A 19,697-nucleotide genomic window follows, 5' to 3' on the forward strand; every position below is an offset into this window, starting at 1 on the left:
GTCTCAGTGTTTCGTTATCCTTCATATATTCATATATTCTAGGTATTCTAGTTATATGAATTGTGTAGATCATTTACATTAGAAATAAACAACACACGCACACATACGCTAATATACAACCTTAGCTGTTACTATAAGGCAAAACAATGGAAGAAGAACAAGGCGAAGCTGTGATGAAATGATATGGACCAGACCATTTAGCGTGAAGGAAGTGTGACCATCTGTGTATATAGCGGTGGCTGCATCTGTGTTGAAGGCTTGAAGCTTTCGTAACGTCTCTTGTCAATTGAAGCACCGAGTCTTGTTTGGTTGGTAGACGAACACTACATTGTCCATGATTTTCGACTCAATATGATTTATGTATCGGAATGAGCAAAATGGTTTCTTAACTTATGCAGAGACCCACTGATTTGGAACCTGCTTTGCTTCGCCCATTGATTGTATAGTTTGATGAGCTGATGGCACGGTCCAACCCTTTTGTCTACCTACCACGAACTCTCTGGCACATACAACTGTTTGAAGGATCACGAGAAGACACACTAGAAAACCAAACCCATTAATCTATTTCTTTAATTGTGGGATCTCACAAAAATTTTAAAATTATTTTATAAACTTGAATTATACGTTCGATTGGGTTAACATTATTTTTATTTTTATTTTATTTATTCTCTCATGATTATTTTATCTTAGTATTTAGAATAAGTAATAAATGTACATTTAAAATTAAAAAATAATTAAAAAACAATCTAGAATAAGTAAATGAGCTTTATGGATGTAAATACCCTTTTGTTCACACCACTACATTCTACCCTAATATATGTACTAAAAATCCAATTAAGTTTTGGAAATGTACTACTTTGCAAAAAAAAATCTTAAAAATAAAAGTGGCCCAAAAAAAGGTCACTAATAAACATAACAAGTTTACATTTCATATAATGTTTTATAATAATTTTAGTAGTCGACGTTTCTTCCTAAATTTGATTTGTACACTACGCATGGTTGAATGAATTGATCATGTTTCATGATTCGAAAAAAAAATATCATTTCTGTTTATTATAGTTATAAATTTTTTATTTTCAGTTTTACATTTATACTTTATAATTAAGCATGTTAAGTTTTCACTTCCATCTTCAATATAGAAATCTTATGTTTCATACTTTTTATATTTTTGTTCTATATTTCCTATTGCAATTGAACTAATTTGGATTTGTGAACAAACCATACTGATTGATGAAAGTTTTATGGATATTCTTTGTTAACAAAGCCGGAAACCATTGGGTCTATGCCACAGTTTATATATAAAGCCAAAGAACATCAATTTAAAATATCTATGCGATATTGGGAGTTTAAGACTTTTGAGTCATACCAGACCGGCATAGCGTGATTGATATGTCAACTAGATGTCCATGAATCTTCAAAATGGTACGTATCAGAACTATGCATTCCTAATCCAAAAAAAAGTGACATTTAACTATTTTTTTAGGTTTTTGATAGATATTACCTTATAAATTCATTAAATAATCGTATATGGATTTTAGCCGAAACTTACCTTCATAACATTTCAAAACTCAAACTCAAACTCAAACTCAAACTCAAACTCAAACTCAAACCTTTATCTTTATGTGACAATCCAAAATAATATACTTTCAAATATCCTAAAATAAAAGACCTAAAGAGGAAATATGTAAGCATGTCGACAAGAGAAACAAAACTGAGCTCCAAAACAGATAGTAATGATTAATTGATTATAACATCTCACTAAAAAGGAAAACGAAGAGAAACAATAGTATAAATGAATATTTAATGATACTGGTAATGAGAAGTGAGTGATAATAATAGTGAGTGATAGTGATATAAGTGAGAGTGAAGTGAGTCTTCAAAATTGTTCCTTGGATAGGACAGCTAAAGAGGCCCAAATTTAGTTAAGAGAGAAGGAATGGGTTTTTTTATTCCTAATATAATATAATGCCGATGATCCCAACTTTATCACATGTCGACTTATTACTGGTTTAGGTGTTGCCGACACCTACATATTCCATGGCCATACATACTGATACTACCATTTATCTAAAAACTTTACTAAGACCTTTTTTTTTTTGAACAAACAAATCATCTTTTCATTCAATCAAACAACGTAAACTGACAAAGGTCGATAGTTTTCAAAGACAAGACTTGATAATACAAAACATAGATAACAAACTTAAAGATAGATAAGTCGACAGTCAAAGCCAAGAAGTGTTGAAGAATTAAACAAGGCATCAAATCGCAAGCTACCTCAAATTGAAGCGACGCCACATTCACCAACAAGGTGGAGATGCGGTAGATGGTCCATATCAAACTGACATTGGGACGTTGAGAGGGTATCCATAACCTAGAGACACAATGGTTTGATCGGCTCATTGGCAAGGAAGAGGGTGAATGAAGGGTTAGGGTTGAACATGGCTTTCTTGAAAAGGTTTCGGTAACCACACTTCTATGAGCTATGGTCATAATGCCGATATTCTTCAGACTTTGCCAAGGGGAAACATAATTCCTAGCTTTTGTGATTTGTACATGACAATATTCAGGGCACAAGGAAGATATGTAGAGAAGAGTAGGAAGGCTTCAGTAATCTCCTCTACTTGGAGAGAAGATCATAATGCCGAGCTTCCTGGTTCTCTCAGTTTCATAACAGATATTGCAAGGTAGTATTCAGTACGTTTGAGGGCGCAACTGAAACAGATAATGAAAGCTTAAGAGGAACCGGTAACCATCTCTCCATAGAGAAGAGATCATAATGTCGGTCCTCATCAGTCTTTGGCGGTTAGAGGTATGGACCCTAAGCAATACTAATGGCAGGGTTTTCAAACCAACTTTGCAACAACAGAGCAACGATGAGTGACTATGTTCCAACTGCAGTCTTCGGACAATTGAAAACATAGATCGACAACAAGGTATGCTACGGGAAAGCAATTGAAGATTTGAAGCAGACCTGAGTTTGTGAAGCGCATAGGTTGGGTCTCGGCTTATTAAGGTTTTGCACAGCCTCAGCGTCAGCACAGAGCTCCTGTCCAACTGCGACCAAACAAGCTGTTTGGTGAGGGGATGTAGATCCGAGGAGCAGAGAGATGATGGGGTTGACTTTAAGGGAAGCATGTGACAAATACGATATACAAGGTAATGAGAGCGATTCAATTTCTCAGATTTGGCGTTGGTAGGCTGGTAACTCATGAGAATCACCTCACTGGGAAAAACTACCGGAGGAGACAGAGGGAGGAGGAGGGGATGAAGCTGAAACATGGCCGAATTCGTTCGGCGTGGACTTGATGAACTTCCGGTGAGTTCACCGTCGAAACAGAACCAAAGGAAACTTAGATGGAGGAAGAAGACACGGGAGCGACATAGCAGAGTCCCAACAACGCCGATCTAAGTCGACACCGTCAGGGGATGAGACATTGGGAATCGTGCCAGAGAGAGAGCGGCTAGGACGAACCTTTCTTCATCTCGATAAACTGTGTAATAAAAAAAACTTTACTAGGCTAAGTTGTTTTAAATGTTGGTTTTAATTAGATTTGGAAGTTGTTTTTGTAATCGGTCAAGTCAATTCAAATTCAATTCAATCCGATTTAAGAAATCTCACTAACTTACTATAATGCATCGTCGACATTGAGGGTTTTATTCGTTGAGTTATGAATCTTATTTATGACATTTATGAACTATCATACAAAGTCTTTCGGCCTGTAAGAGGAATCGAAATTTTACCACCCCATTGGCATTATACATCTACATATACAATACCGTTTATATATATATATATATATTTGTTAAACCTACAAAGTATATTTAATTTGGTGTATGGTATTTTTAAAGAAATTATACTTACAAAGTTACAATATGATTATACTATGTGGATTTCTTGTGGTATTGAGCAAGATTTGAGTTTTGGTGATTATAATATCCTTTTTGGTATGCATGTGAATTTAGTTTTTAGTATAAAAAAATGTAATTTATTTTAACATCTTAACGGAGATGATATATTTATTTCCAGAATTTTCGTTTCTTATATTTTTCTTTATTATGAGTTTAATAAGTATTGTGAAAATATAAACTTATTGATCTTTGGTTATACAAGTTATGACCTGGTATGAGCCAAAATTTTAAATTAATTAAAGACGTCACTTTCTTATTGTAACAAAATTCACGTCAATTTTTAATAAAGTAATAGAAATCTACTCACGCGTGGGGTTTTATACTATATTATATTCATCTAATTATTATATTACTATTACTATTTCTAATATCAAAAAATTTAAATTAAAAACAAATATATTTTAATAAATTGATTTCATAGAATCTTAGCGGAGAAGATATATATTTATTTCCAGAATTTAGTTTTGTGATATTTTTATTTATTATGAGTTTAATAATTATTCTGCAAAAAAAACAGAAACTTATTGATCTTTGGTTACAATTTGTGACCTGGTATGAGCCAAAATTTTAAATTAATTAAAGAGGTCAATTTCTTATTGTAACAAAGTTCACGTCAATTCTTAATAAAGTATTACAAATCGACTCACGCGTGGGCTTTTTTACTATATCATATTTATTTAATTATTATATTACTATTACTTAAAGTTTTTATTTTATTGTTGAAATATTTTTTCCTTTGCAGTATTATTTAAAAAATGTATGTATTCAGCTGATGAACTTATAGTGGTAAGAAAAATGAGGATGTTAAAAGTGATAAGGGCATCTCGAGTCGTAAGAGTTACTCATACAAATTAATATAATAATGAAAGAGAGGGGAGAAACAAGAGAACCGTTCCTTTAGTTCCTTGTGCAAGCAACGTTCCTCCCCAAATATAAAACAGCTGTCAAATTTTTTGTGGTTGTTATTTAACAAAAAATAATTAATATATATCTATGATTAAAATAATAATATTTTTTTTTAAAAAGAAATCTTTACTCCGTTACAGCGGTAATGATGGTCTAAGTACACTTAACTGTTAAGTAACTGAGATTTAATAATTTCTATTTGTGATATATATGGGTTTGAATATTGCACTTTTTAATATATCACAATATCAAATAAGTATAGATACAATTTATAAGGATCAATAATATAATGTTATAACTCAACAAATATAAATTAAAAATAGTATGCTTGTCGTATTCATTTATGTTTCAAATGTATTATTTTATATATTATTATTCATTGTCACATTTGTTTGCTAAAGTTGTACACCATAATTTCTTTACAACCTTTTAATTCATTACACACAAGCAATACAAATTCGAAAAAAAACCATCTATTACAATGGTAAAATTATGTAACCACATTTTACATAATTAAAACTTAAACGTTGTATGCTTTCCGCAATACTTCAAATGTATTATCGTACAATATTATTGATTATCGCATTCTTTTTATCTTTTCCACAATGACTTTAAAGTGTTTTACATGGATTTCTTATTTCAAAATTCAAAAAACTAATTGTCATAGCTTTTAGTGGAATTTCATAAAATTTTAATAACAAATCATAACAACTTTATTACGTTCAACCAAAATCATCAAAATTATTTAAAATTTTACGAAAACTCAAATATATTTATGGTTCAATAAACCCCTCTAGGTTATGAATCATGAAGATAAGTGGTAAGTAAATTTTCTGTTTTGATATAAAGTGGTAACTAACTTACTAAATTTTAAATAAACATGCAATTTATAACTGATTAAATTGTACATAAATTTTTGCAATTTACAAAAACGAATTCAGCATTTTTTTTATTTAGGTTGAATCACACTTCTTTCTTCCTTACAAATAATTTAAAGATACATATTTAAGTGTCGAAATTAAAAAAAAATATATATATATATATAATATATTAAAGAAAATATTAATTCGAAATTTTTTAACTAACTAAAAAAAGACATTTGAATATGATGGAAATATGAAATTCCTGAAATATTTTACATTTTCTATTTAAAATGATCAAGTATGTTGTTAATGTTTACAGTAACTAATCCCAAGTTCTAAGTATCTATTATTTTTGTGGGCGTAAACAGTGCTTAAAATTACACCCTTTTTCTTGAGATTATATTTAAAAAGTATATAAAATGTCACATGTTGGGTGTTTTGACTCCAAACGTTATATTTTTGTTCTCCAAAAGTCATTTGATTTTGAGTCCTAGTGGCAGCACTCTCCATCATATTTCAAATATTTGATACATGTGCAATGTGCAATGTGCATAAATAATGTATCATCGATTAAAAACGCATGTATAATCTATGTAATTCAATAAAATATTGACGTTATATGAGTAAACTTATTTACTGTTTTTCATACGACAGTACTTTTACAAATAATTCATCAACATATTACTTCTTTTTCTTTTTTGAGGCAAACTCATCAACATATCGTAGTTTTTTTTCTGAACAACCTGCTCATCAACATATTAGTTAACTCATACATTTATTACAAATGTTGATAGACAAAACCGAACTCTGATTGATTTGTTTCAGAGTTCCACAAGTTGGTTCAGTTTATAATTCAAACACAAACAGATAAATTTTAGATTTTGCTTTATAAAAGGCAGCGGAAAACAGAAAAGTTTATTGTACTCCATTTTTAAATATTTTAATACATATATAAGGTTTTGTTTTTTTGATAAAATTGTCTGAAAAATAAGAAAATAGCGTTAATAAAACATATAAAGGTGAAGTCACCGTAGTGACAAATAATAAGTCCACTGCAAGGTCGATCGATACCAGAAGGATCAGTCGACACTAACAATTTCCAGTTCGACCTGTTTATTTTAAATCGTCGAAATTAGAATTGGTTTGGTTTGGAAAAAACCCTAAACCGAGGTATTTAAGGGAGAAATCGACTTGAGGGTTTCAGTGGTTGCTCATTTGTCGTTTCCAGAGAATTAGAAGAGAGAAAAGTGTTTTTGAGAGTTTCTTAGAGATTTTGAAGTTTTGGTGCCTTTCCTTGAGAGATCTTTATGTGGGAGTGAAGATCCAGGACTAGAGGCTTGTTAGAAGGTTGCTTGGGTGTTAGATTCGTCGGTTTTGGTAAGAAAATTCCTGCTAAAGAGGTGAGTGCATGACCATGACTGATCTAAGCCTAAGATTCCTTTGTTTTGTTTGTTTTATGTCTATTTGTGGTTGTTTTCTTCTTTTTGTGGTTGTTTCATGGTCCCTACAGCCTTAATTGGCATAACGCGTTGACGGGGTCGGTGTCAATCGACAGCGGCCGGGTGTTGGTCGACACCACGAGTTGACGGCGCGAGGAATTGGGCATATGTCGGTCGACACCAGGTAGAGGTGTCGGTCGAAACTGCTAGGGTTTTCGGGTTGAGGAGGTCAGTGTCGGTCGATACCAACGATCAGTGTCGGTCGACGCCAACCCATTTAGCAGGCGGATGATACCTTTTTCCTGGATTGTTTGTATTTGTATGTTGAATGTTGGACATTAGATTCTTAGTTGTTTGTTTGTATAGCCGAATAGATGAGAGGATTGTCTCATTGAGTGTTTATATTGATACTCATGCATCTTAATTGTTGGTTGTGGTTCAGGTAAAGACAAAATGTGATCGTGGAATTAAAGTAATGATGAGGAGGATATTCAAGTTGCTTGATTGGTTATTGTCTGACTTCTGTTAGGTTATTAGAGTTGAGTCCGTAGAATGTTATCTAGAATTGTTGGTTCCTTGGTTTATATGGAATGATTTATTGGTTTAGTTGCTATAAAATTATTATTGGTTTATTGGTTATTGAATAATTGTTGGTTGATATTATTAGTTTATTGCTGTTTATTTCTGCTGTTGTTGGGGTTAGGATGTTAATAAGCATGGAATCATTAGTTTAATATTGAATCAAAAACAAAAAAATGGGTGGGTTGTATCAAAATTTTACAGATTTTTTTTTTTTTTTAATGTTTGATAGATAAATGAAAATAAACATAGTATACAAATAATATGTCAACGAATAAGTCAAACATAATGTAAATAATACAATCTTCTAGTTTCTTAAACAGAAACCTTAATTTAAATTTAAAGCTAGAAATTATTGAAATATAGTTTTTTTCAACCAAATAGATTTTTTATTATTTATTCTTAAATTTTTGTAAATTAAATAAGAGCTTAAATAATTATAGGTCCAATAAAAATATAATTAGTGACATTTTTAAACAAAATATTAAGTTATATATCCAGTGGAGAAATATCGTTATATATAATTATCTTAAATTTTTATCAAAAACCAAAAATAATTCGGTTTTATTGTTTTAACCGGACCAAACTTAAACCAAAAATTTATAACAAAGACAACCAACTTTACTTTTAGGAGAAAGCATAACCAAACCAAATGAATTTCTTTGGTTTGGTACCGTTTGGCTTTTTTGCTCACCACTAGAAAATTCTGTTTGGCTAGTTCAACTATTTTGGCAAGCAAACCGCTGCCAAATAGACTAATTGAGTAATCGAAAGCCTTGGATGCTAGTATAGTACATCTGACTTTTTAAATTTATCTTTCTTCAATTTGGTGAGCTTATTAAAGATATGACAAAAGATAAAAAATGTATATAAATCTCAAAGGAGGCGGCTAAAAGTGCAAGAAGAGTCACCAAAATTTTCAAGCAAAAGACTTGTCGACATGAGTGACAACAGGCGAAAAGATACGGTAAGACTTGGATAGATGATAGCCATTTAAAAGATTTTTTGTGTGTTATATATCGTGTTGTTTCAAGAGTTTTTCTCGGAATATTTTCTGTTGTTTTTTTTTTCATCTTAAAAAATATCTTTCTTTACGGGAATTGAAGAATGAAAAATAGAGACATAAACACGTGGTTTTTCATAGCCTTGAGAAATTATCATAAATGCACGACCAAGTCTCGTTCATAGAGTCACCATATGGACTTTCTCAATTACATATCGACATCTAATAATTATGTATATCCTATATAAAAAAGAACTAAAACATTTCATTTTTCTTGGTGAAATATTCGTAGGCCCTTTGTAATATTTCGAAAATGAATATGAGGATTTATGCACTTAATTCTGTTTGTTTGGAACGGCATGTAATGTACAAAATAAATGCACCATATTTACTAGTAGCATATAAGTATATACTATTTGTTTTACAAAAATATAGGTATTTAACGTAATAGTAGAATTTGTAATTATTTAATACGTGATCGACGGATTTATTTCTTTGAAATCATCGTAATACACGCAAACAAACAGAATCTTGTATGGGAGGAAATATTAAATTTATACACATTAAAACAATAATTAAACTATTTATGTATTTAACCTACGTTCAACAATAATTTCAAAACCTCTTCCCTTTAAAGCACTCATATTGTTGTGCGGCATCAACCCTAAATATTATACAATCATTCCTCTAACAGTATANTCGTTGAAACGTATGTGCAAGAGATAGCTCGAGTGGCACAATTAATATGTGAAGTACTGGGGAAACAAGTGAACGTGAACTCTAAGTATTTTGAAAACGTTTACGAGCTTAAAAACAGTTTTCTAAGGCTCAATAAGTACCATCCTCGNAGAAAAAATAATAATAATTTGCTTCCATCTACAGAAGATTGGACAGCGACGCTTGAAAATTTCTACCTATAAATAGAGGGTTAAGGGATTTCCTCTCTTATATGGACATAAAGCAAAATATAAGAATCGTATAGAAAAGAATCACTTCTCATCAAATTTCATTTTCTTCTTAACCAGAGCTAGCTCTACATGGCCTCTCAACCTCCCTTTCAGACAAATTTCTGCTCGATTTTTGGAAGCTCCTTTCCGAAATCCACTAGTGATAATATCTATACAAACACATCAACTATCCAAACCGCGGGCTTAAAGCTTCCTGTGATCGATCTAAGCAATCTTACTAGTGGCGAAGAGTTCAAACGCAAAAGATGTGTGAAACAAATGGTTGTAGCTGCCAAAGAGTGGGGTTTTTTTCAAATTGTGAACCATGGGATCCCCAAAGAAGTCTTTGAGATGATGTTGGTCGAAGAGAAGAAACTCTTTGACCGACCCTTTTCCTCCAAAGTCCGGGAAAGTTTCTCGGGCTTATCAAAGAATAGTTACCGGTGGGGAAACCCTAACGCCTCTTCTCCCGCTCAGTACTCTTTCTCAGAAGCGTTTCACATCACTCTTTCAGAGATTCCAAAGTTTTCTGAGGATGGCAACAACCTCAGGTTTTGTAATTATAATATTTTTAATTGAGTTCTGTCTCATGAAACCCTAATTCTTGAACTCTCTTTAGATTTGACGAAGATAATAATTGACTCTTGATTAGTTCCAGGTCAAAGTTCGTAGCTAGTCATAATTATTCGTCTTCCCCTTCAGTTTCAACAACCATTTTCTAGACCTTATTTTGTGAAATTTGAGTATATGGAAATATTTTGAATTTTGGGATGAAATTTTTCTTTTGATAAAAGGTGAATATTTTATATATGTATATATATATATACAAGATCATGTATCGTTGCACAGATGAGTTGAAGAAACGCTACATTACTAATTTTCTCTTTTTCTTTTTTACAGAACAATCGTTGAAACGTATGTGCAAGAGATAGCTCGAGTGGCACAATTAATATGTGAAGTACTGGGGAAACAAGTGAACGTGAACTCTAAGTATTTTGAAAACGTTTACGAGCTTAAAAACAGTTTTCTAAGGCTCAATAAGTACCATCCTCGTGTTTTTGGTTCTGAAGTGTTTGGTTTGGTTCCTCATACCGATACAAGTTTCCTCACTATACTCTTTCAAGATCAAATCGGAGGACTAGAATTGAAAAAAAATGATCAATGGATCAGCGTAAAACCTTGCTCGGAGGCCCTTACTGTCAACATTGGGGATATGTTTCAGGTAACTTCAACCATTTGATTTTTAACGTTTCGATTCCTTTAAAGTTAATTCTTGGCTATTGCTCTGTCTCACTTTGCAACAGCGTCATTAAGTTCTAAGATTCTAAAGCGTATATACATGACTAAAAAGCAATCCAGCGACTTAGGATTTAGGCACACCCTAAAACTTAAATACAAGTTTTCTGGTGTAGAATATATATATATATATTTGTCGATTAAACGTTACAAGAGATAATGTTAATACNGAAATATTTTGAATTTTGGGATGAAATTTTTCTTTTGATAAAAGGTGAATATTTTATATATGTATATATATATATACAAGATCATGTATCGTTGCACAGATGAGTTGAAGAAACGCTACATTACTAATTTTCTCTTTTTCTTTTTTACAGAACAATCGTTGAAACGTATGTGCAAGAGATAGCTCGAGTGGCACAATTAATATGTGAAGTACTGGGGAAACAAGTGAACGTGAACTCTAAGTATTTTGAAAACGTTTACGAGCTTAAAAACAGTTTTCTAAGGCTCAATAAGTACCATCCTCGTGTTTTTGGTTCTGAAGTGTTTGGTTTGGTTCCTCATACCGATACAAGTTTCCTCACTATACTCTTTCAAGATCAAATCGGAGGACTAGAATTGAAAAAAAATGAACAATGGATCAGCGTAAAACCTTGCTCGGAGGCCCTTACTGTCAACATTGGGGATATGTTTCAGGTAACTTCAACCATTTGATTTTTAACGTTTCGATTCCTTTAAGGTTAATTCTTGGCTATTGCTCTGTCTCACTTTGCAACAGCGTCATTAAGTTCTAAGATTCTAAAGCGTATATACATGACTAAAAAGCAATCCAGCGACTTAGGATTTAGGCACACCCTAAAACTTAAATACAAGTTTTCTGGTGTAGAATATATATATATATATTTGTCGATTAAACGTTACAAGAGATAATGTTAATACAAAAATTGATAAGAAACATATGCTTAATTAGGCGCCGCTCAATTTTTATATTTGTTATCAAGTTCTCAATAAAATTTTGAATCTAACGATTCAGTGATTATATAGATCGAGATCCTTTCTTATCGAATGTTTTCTCTATTAATTATATGAATCCTAAACATAGATTTAGGGGAAACCCTAATCAAATATCTTAGAAAATTATCAAGGGATAGAAGATTTTGTGGTTGCGGATAAAAAGTTATGCATGAGATTCTACTCCCTCACACATGTTAGATAAAGATTTACTGATTTATATGTTTATATATGTATTACTTATCAGTATAAAAAATTGAATATTATGACTCAAACGCTAATATTGGTCTTTGATAGACGTAAAAATATATAATGGATCTATATATTTATGCTAATAATTGATGGTGTTTATATATGCTATAGGCACTGAGTAATGGAGTGTACCAGAGCGTGAGACATAGAGTGATTTCTCCGGTAAACATGGAGAGACTGTCGATAGCTTTCTTCGTATGTCCTAATCTTGAAACCGAGATAGAATACTTCGGGCATCCAAAGAAGTATAGAAGGTTCAGTTTCAGAGTGTACAAGGAGCAGAGTGAACGTGATGTTAAAGAAACTGGTGATAAGGTAGGCTTGTCCAGATTTCTCAATTGATCCATATCTTTGACGTACGTTAGACCTTTATAGTGGAGAGGTTAAAACTAATCTTGTCGTTTTTGTTGTTGCTATTTCCTCAAATCCCAGTTTAACATATGTTCAATGCAAGGTCTATTATAATAAATAATAGATGTAAGAGAAAAATTAATGTTTAGTATCAAAAAAATTATATGTTTCACATTTTATTTATTAATAACATTTCTTTAACTTTTTATTTTAAGTTTCCGATGATCAATTATGAAAACTGATGGGTTTTTTAAATTATAAAAAACAACATTTATTATACATAAAATAAAAATATTATCTTCTAGAACTAGCTAGTGAAATGAATGATCACCATTTCGTTCAATCATTTTGTCATTTTGCAAATGAATGACAATAAAATAAAATACCAATTACACAAGTTCGGTGTGGTATCTATTTATTTTTTTTTCTTTTGGTTCTAATGTAGAACATTTCATTTTACAGTTTTTTTTTTAATTATTATTGTGGATGATTTCTCTAGCAATTATAGAAGATCCTTGATTAGTTAAAAAAAAAAAAATCATTATATTACCAATGAACTTGATTGGGCCTGACATCAAAATTGTGACCCATAAAACCGAATTTAATTTATAATGGGTCTGTTTAATCTCAAACACGGCACCGTTCAGTGATACAACAAATACGACTACACGGGTAAAATCAAACCGGTACGGTTCATGTTTCTAAACTGGTTTTGATGATTTCCGGTATTTAAATAAACACGTAAGAAAGAACGAACTGAAGATCCGGCCGTTGGTACAAGAATTCTCGGCGGAGGAGGGGAAAACGAACGATCGGAGCTTTTTTTTATCTCGGCGTCGATTTGAGAGATTCAGTGAAAGATCAAACCTGGTTCTCTTCTCGATTCTTAGCAGATGCGTCGTTGCTCCTTTATGCCCCATTTTTGTTTATTTTGGAGATCGTCGTACGTTTCGAGCGATGTTGGTCGATCATAAAAGTTACGAGCCATGGGAAAGTCAAGTAGTTTGGAATTTATCAACCAGATTTTCCCAGTAGGTATGTAATTTTTTTTTGTTTTTACTTCGAGGTTAAGTTTGAAACAGTCAGTAGCAGAACATGATTCTCGATGATGGCTGGATTTGTTCATGATTATTCGCCAATGCGAACGAGGCAAATGATGCAACGTCGAAAGGAAAGAAGAACATAACCTCGGCAGTCACTGCCCTACATCGCCTCGCAGCGTTAGGTAAGTTATCAACATTTACTCTGCTCAAGGTATCCTGAAATCAGAATGATAGCCAAGAGTATTGAACATAATTACAAAACAAGCCCAATATAGATAGGGGTTCCGAGGTAGTTAACATCAAATACGTATCATGATGTTGCTGGTTAAGTATTTAACCTTCTATTTTTTATGTAGTAACCACATGTATGCCATGAATGTAGTTAAAGTAGACCAAGTACACCATTCATATGCTCATTAATGACACTCACTGTAATGTTATGCAGTCTCTGCGATTGAACAGCTTCAGTTGATGACATCAAAATAAAATACAAGGAGGCAGCTGCACAGCTGGAGGTATCTTGTTTTAACTCAACAATCTTTGGCGTTTGTTGTTTGTAGTTTATTTTTTACAGCTTTTATGTTCACCATGAGAGCTTAATGCAGTTCGTTGTCATTTTAAAAATTGATTCTAACGCTAGGTTACCTAGGTGGACTTCTTAGCCGATTAATCTTCCCATTTTTGATGATATTCATAAGCTCTGAATCTATAATATATTTTCAGGCTGTAAACTAATTATGTAATCATTTCAAAGCATATATGGATATTCCTAAAATCACGGAGCTAAGAGAAAAACTTAAGAATATAAAGCAAGTTTTAAAGTCCCATGTATTTTCTGATTTTTACAGGTACTGCCTTTCAGTGGTTCAACCATATTTACATAAGAGTATAATAAGTCGACAGAGGTGGCCAAAGAGGCCCACTGTATTGTTGATGCTACTTCTTTTTCTCAATTTCCTTATCTTAGGCGTCTGATTTGTGAAGAACTTTGCACCTTTTGATATAAAATTAAGGTTTTATGCTTGTTGGCTACTCTCTTTTTGTTAGAATAGTACTTTTCATTATTATTTAGGCTATTCTGCTTGTTTCTGGTAGTAAGCACAATTTTTAAAAAAGCTGTTTTAATAATCTCTCATTTTCCTGTTTCGCATCCTCAACCTCCCTCCCGTTATTTGCTAGACGCCTAAAAGCTACTTGTTCTTAAAATGTCTGCTGTTGTGATCTCAGTTTAGGTACTGGGACAGAGACAGAGGAAAAGCTTTTGCGAAAGAAGTTATCTGATTCTTGCTTGGTTGTTGATGCCATGGAGCCATCTGTGAGGGATGAGTTAGTAAAAAACTTTTTTAGCAGGGAGCTAACCTCATATGAACAAATTTATGTAGGAGCTGGTTGAAATAACTAGAACCTTGAATACTACTACAAGAACACAAAAATACCAGTAAACTGAGCTTTATTAAGAATTTCTCAAACAACTATCTTACAAGCTTGTTTGATCAGTTTTATACAACACCACAACAGCTGGTTTGCCACTGAAACAATCCTAATCTATCCAACCTTACCTGCACAGCAACAACTATGCTCACTCTTTATTCACTCACCAATGAAACCCTCAAGCAATATAGTTCTTCTTGCTTAGATCTAAACACACACACTTTTCTCTCTATAAAAGTGGTAACCGAACAAGGATGTGAGCTGCTTCTCTTTTATATGCAGCAAGATTCTTCACATACTCTTCTTTATCCAGCAGATCCTCCTATGCACCATGTCCTTCAAGAACCTCTCTTTGTCCAATGAGTCATAGGAGAAACCCCATCATTATGTTGACTTCAACACTCCACTTGCTTGTAGCTTCCAACGAACACCTTTTTAGTCTGACACCTTTTTTGCCCATGCTCAACATCTCCACGCTCGATGCATCGCACTGTCTTCAAGGTGTTGTGATGGCGGATCAACTTGACACTTCCCGCTTCGTCTGAAGTCCTTCAGGTACATTCCATGACAGTGTGTAACTCCTACAGATACTCTGTTTCTTCAATCTCCCCTTTTTTATCTGAGTGTGTGCCTCAAGCTTCCTGTAACAAGTTAGTGATGCAAACCGAACAGCAAACCCAAAACTGAATCACAAGGCATTAAGATAACTGAAAAACTTCAGAGCAGCATAAGGTTCAAAGGTTCAATACATAGCCGAGTAGAACTAAAAAAAAGATCAGAGTTCTGCAATTGTAAATGCAATACATAACCGTTAGAGAGTTTCTGACTAAATACAACCACTAAGTCAAACTCCTACTTATATTACTCCACTCTCGGTTTCATCACCGTCTTCCTCATCTTCTGGTTCACCCTCACCCTCAGAGTAAACGATATCAAGGTAATCTCCCCCTGCTTGAGTGCACAGACTCATATAAAAACTAAGAATAAATGATCAGAGAGAGTTAATGAGTAGAGGGACTTACCTGTAGGAAGTTCCATCATGAGTTTGGTGAAATCATGCAAGTGGCGAATGTCTGACAGAAGCGTGAGCGGAGCCTGAGACGAAAACAACTCCTTTGGTTCAATCTTGAACTTAGCAGGTGCAGCAGAGGAAACATCACCGGAGAGAGCAGGAACAATGCGTTGGAAGCGCATGAGCTGATCGATGAGATTGGGAAGGATGAGACAAACATTGGAAGAGGCATTCGCAACGACAGAGCTGCAATCACATATCTCATCAAAGATCAACTTCCCAAAGTTAAACTGATGACCTTTGAGAATCATGAACAAAAGTGTAGACCGTTCAGCGGACATAAAGCTTGGGTTCATGGTTGGCATCCAGTTATGACAGCAAATCTTCTGAAGCATGGCCACTGTGTCTCCCATCTTCTTTTTGCTGCGAATATCCCAAGCATGAATCCGACCATCAGTGAGGAGAGTGACAATGTCATCGAGACTGTCAGGGACTTGGATCTGAGTCGCATCTAGAGAATAGGGCTCATTGGAAAGCTGATACATGGTATTGATGATAGACGGAGAGAATTCATACATGGACCCATGAACAAAGACCTTGAGGGTGTCAAGCCCTTCTGTGTCAACTTCAGCAAGATTCGCATAGAACTCTTTCACAATATTACCAACGAACGAGTCCACTTCAGTGACCGTGGGCAGAAGACCATAGTCAGACAAGATTTTGTAAGCGTCACCACCGTGAAGAACATCCGGAGCAAGAAACCCCATCTCATTGAATGAGCGATCCGAGATTGTCTGAAAACGACGCATGGAGACTTTAGAGATGAACTGAGATGCGTAGGGGTCGGAGGATGGGAGTTTCAGTTCAGGATAGTTGCGATCCCGAATGGCAGTGAGACGACGATTGGCAACATAGCGAGAGAGAAACATTGGTGGGGGAACCTCAGTAACCTCCTCTGTAGGGTGAGTCGAAACGTCAGTTACATCCTCAAGATCATCACGGGGAGAGGAGCGAGTGGAACCACGACGAGGCATACGACGAGTGGGAGCTGACGGAGGTTTAGTCTTCCCTTTAGAGCCGGAGGCGCGAGAGCTTGAGCGTTTGGATGGAGGAAGAGCAGAAGATTGACGCTTGGTCTTCTTAGAGCGAGAGACTCCAGGTTCTTTTTTTGGAACAATCGGATCTGCTGAACGAGGAACAGGAGCAGCGGAAAAATTATCAGCAACAGGTGGGAGATCTTCAGCATCAAGATCCGAGAAATGATTGTTGTGGTCCATGAGCAAAGAAAAGTCACGATCTGGTAGTGAAAATAGATTTAGGTGGAAGACAAAGAGACAAAGCAAAAACGGCACAAGGAGAAATGAGTTAGGGTTAGGACAGTCTCCCATTTAAATAGCCACCTGCGACACTTAACAAATAAGTGAGATACGTTCATGGGCCTGAAAAGAATTTCAGGACAATCCGACAAACTGGGCCCAAACACAAAACCAAAACTCACACAAATGCAACAGTGTTTACACACACACAACATAATGAGGTAAAGAACACATTCTTTGATATCAATGTTTAACCAGAAAAACTGTGATAACAAGAAATGTGAAATCTCATCAAGGACATCCTCAGACAAATCAAAAAGTTTTTTTTTGTTTGTGTTTTTGGGTTAGTACATATACATATATATATATAGAGAGATGATAAATATCTGGCAGAATAACACATACAACAAACAAACAAAAGGATGAGGATACCACACGTGAGGCTTATGTCTGAGGTTAAACAGACAGATTCCCAAGTAAAGGGTTGCACAGCTGCTGTGAGTTTAGTAGAAGAAAAATAGCAGCTGCTTAGCTCAAGGAGATGTAAGACATACTCAATGATCTCAACAGACTAGACTACACTCATCATACTCAACCAGAACAGATCCTTAAAATGTGAAGCCAAATTCATGGCGAGGGGGGTTGATGGATTGATGTAATGAAGAAAAGACATAGATACAGATATATACAGAGTTGTACCTTTTTTTTTTTTTTTAAATTCAAAGAAGAAGAGAAAAGAACATAATCAACCCCTTTCCTGCCGACTCATACACTTTTGAGTTTTTTTTATTTTTTATTTTTTTTTGCTTCATCCATCTTTTTTGGAAACGTTGTAGGGAGAGCATGATGAGCAGCTGTTTTTCTGAAAATACTTGCCAAAACAGAGGTTTTAATAATATATAGATAAAAAGCAAAACAAAGAGCTGTGCAATCCTGTACAGGGAACCTAAAACATGAGGCTCAAACATATAAACACATTAGTGATCACACAACCCAATTGAAGTTTGAAGATGTGCGAAGGTGTTCAAATCCAAAGGTTTGGTAAAGATATCAGCAAGTTGTTTATCTGAGGACACAAGAGATATCTCAATTACCTTGTTTTCAACCAGTTCACGGATAAAGTGATGCTTAATATCTATGTGCTTAGTGCGAGAGTGTTGAACAGGGTTCTTAGAGATATTGATTGCACTTTCATTATCACAGTAAACTAAGAGGGTTGAGGATACAATACCATAATCAAACAACATTTGTTTCATCCACATGAGCTGAGTACATCAACTCCCCATGGCAATGTATTGAGACTCTGCAGTAGACATAGTCACACAAATTTGCTTCTTGCTGTGCCAGACGATGAGATTATTCCCAAGGAAGAAACAACCTCCAGATGTGCTTCGTCGATCATCAAGACTTCCTACCCAATCAGAATCACAAAAACCTGCAAGATTCGAGTTAGTTTGCTTAGAGTAAAACATACCTCGATCAGTTGTTCCCTTGACATATTTGATGATCCTTTTGACAACATTCAGATGAGACATCCTTGGATCAGCCAGATACCGAGCACATACACCAACACTGAAGCACAAATCGGGCCGAGTAGAAGTGAGATAGAGAAGTGAAACAGATATTTTTTGTGGTGGTGATGAATGATGTATGGAATGATGACTTATGAATGAATGGATGGCAGGGTGTTTCAATTCCCCTTATGCAGTTGTAGTATAAGAGGTGTCAATCCAATCTGAGTGTTTGTGAACAATCAAGATGTGCATATGAGTCTAAGTCAAGCCAGATGTAAAGGTTGTTTGTCACTAACAATCCTATGATGAAATGGAAAGTGCAGAAAGTAAAACTACAAGAACTAGGAGCTAAATGCAAATGGAACAGAATGATTATGACAATTATGAAGCTAAAACAGAAATAGAAACTATGGAAATGCAAGTATTGAACTAATGCAAGGTAAGTAATGAACAAGATACTAAATGTATGCAACAGAAATGCAACTAGAATGAAACAAGACAAACATAAATCATAAACATAAGTTCTGGGTTGGAACTCGAGCAAGCACTCGATCGAGTGTAGATCGAGTGCAGGGTCGAGCTGGACAAATACGCAAAACAGAGCAACACAAGAAAAACAGAAAAATACCAAAACGAATCAAACAACGATCAAACAACGGGATTTAAGCTAAGAAATCAATAAACAAGAAAGGTCTTAAGGAGGGATTCATGGGCTGGACTAATGATTGAGGTCATCTAACTTGGTCAACAAATCTCAAACAACTTGAGCTAATCTCTAGACATATATTTCTAAGACATGTTTAATCCACTCTCATGGCAAGAAACAATCAAACTCATGCATCTCTAGACTTGTTCTCACAAAGTAAAGAATCTACACAA

General features: G+C 34.3%; 1 protein-coding gene and 1 pseudogene across 1 annotated transcript; both read left to right on the forward strand.

The window, feature by feature from the left end:
• On the forward strand, positions 9,737 to 12,493 carry LOC104779288 (gibberellin 2-beta-dioxygenase 7-like). Its single transcript, XM_010503648.1, has 3 exons — positions 9,737 to 10,197; positions 10,547 to 10,868; positions 12,263 to 12,493. The coding sequence occupies exons 1-3, from the start codon at positions 9,737 to 9,739 to the stop codon at positions 12,491 to 12,493; spliced, it is 1,014 nt and encodes a 337-aa protein (XP_010501950.1).
• The window catches only part of LOC104779289, a 51,805-nt pseudogene continuing 45,741 nt past the window's right edge, over positions 13,634 to 19,697 (forward strand).

This window comes from Camelina sativa, chromosome 3 (genome assembly GCF_000633955.1).
Source record: "Camelina sativa cultivar DH55 chromosome 3, Cs, whole genome shotgun sequence".
Lineage (NCBI taxonomy): Eukaryota > Viridiplantae > Streptophyta > Magnoliopsida > Brassicales > Brassicaceae > Camelina > Camelina sativa.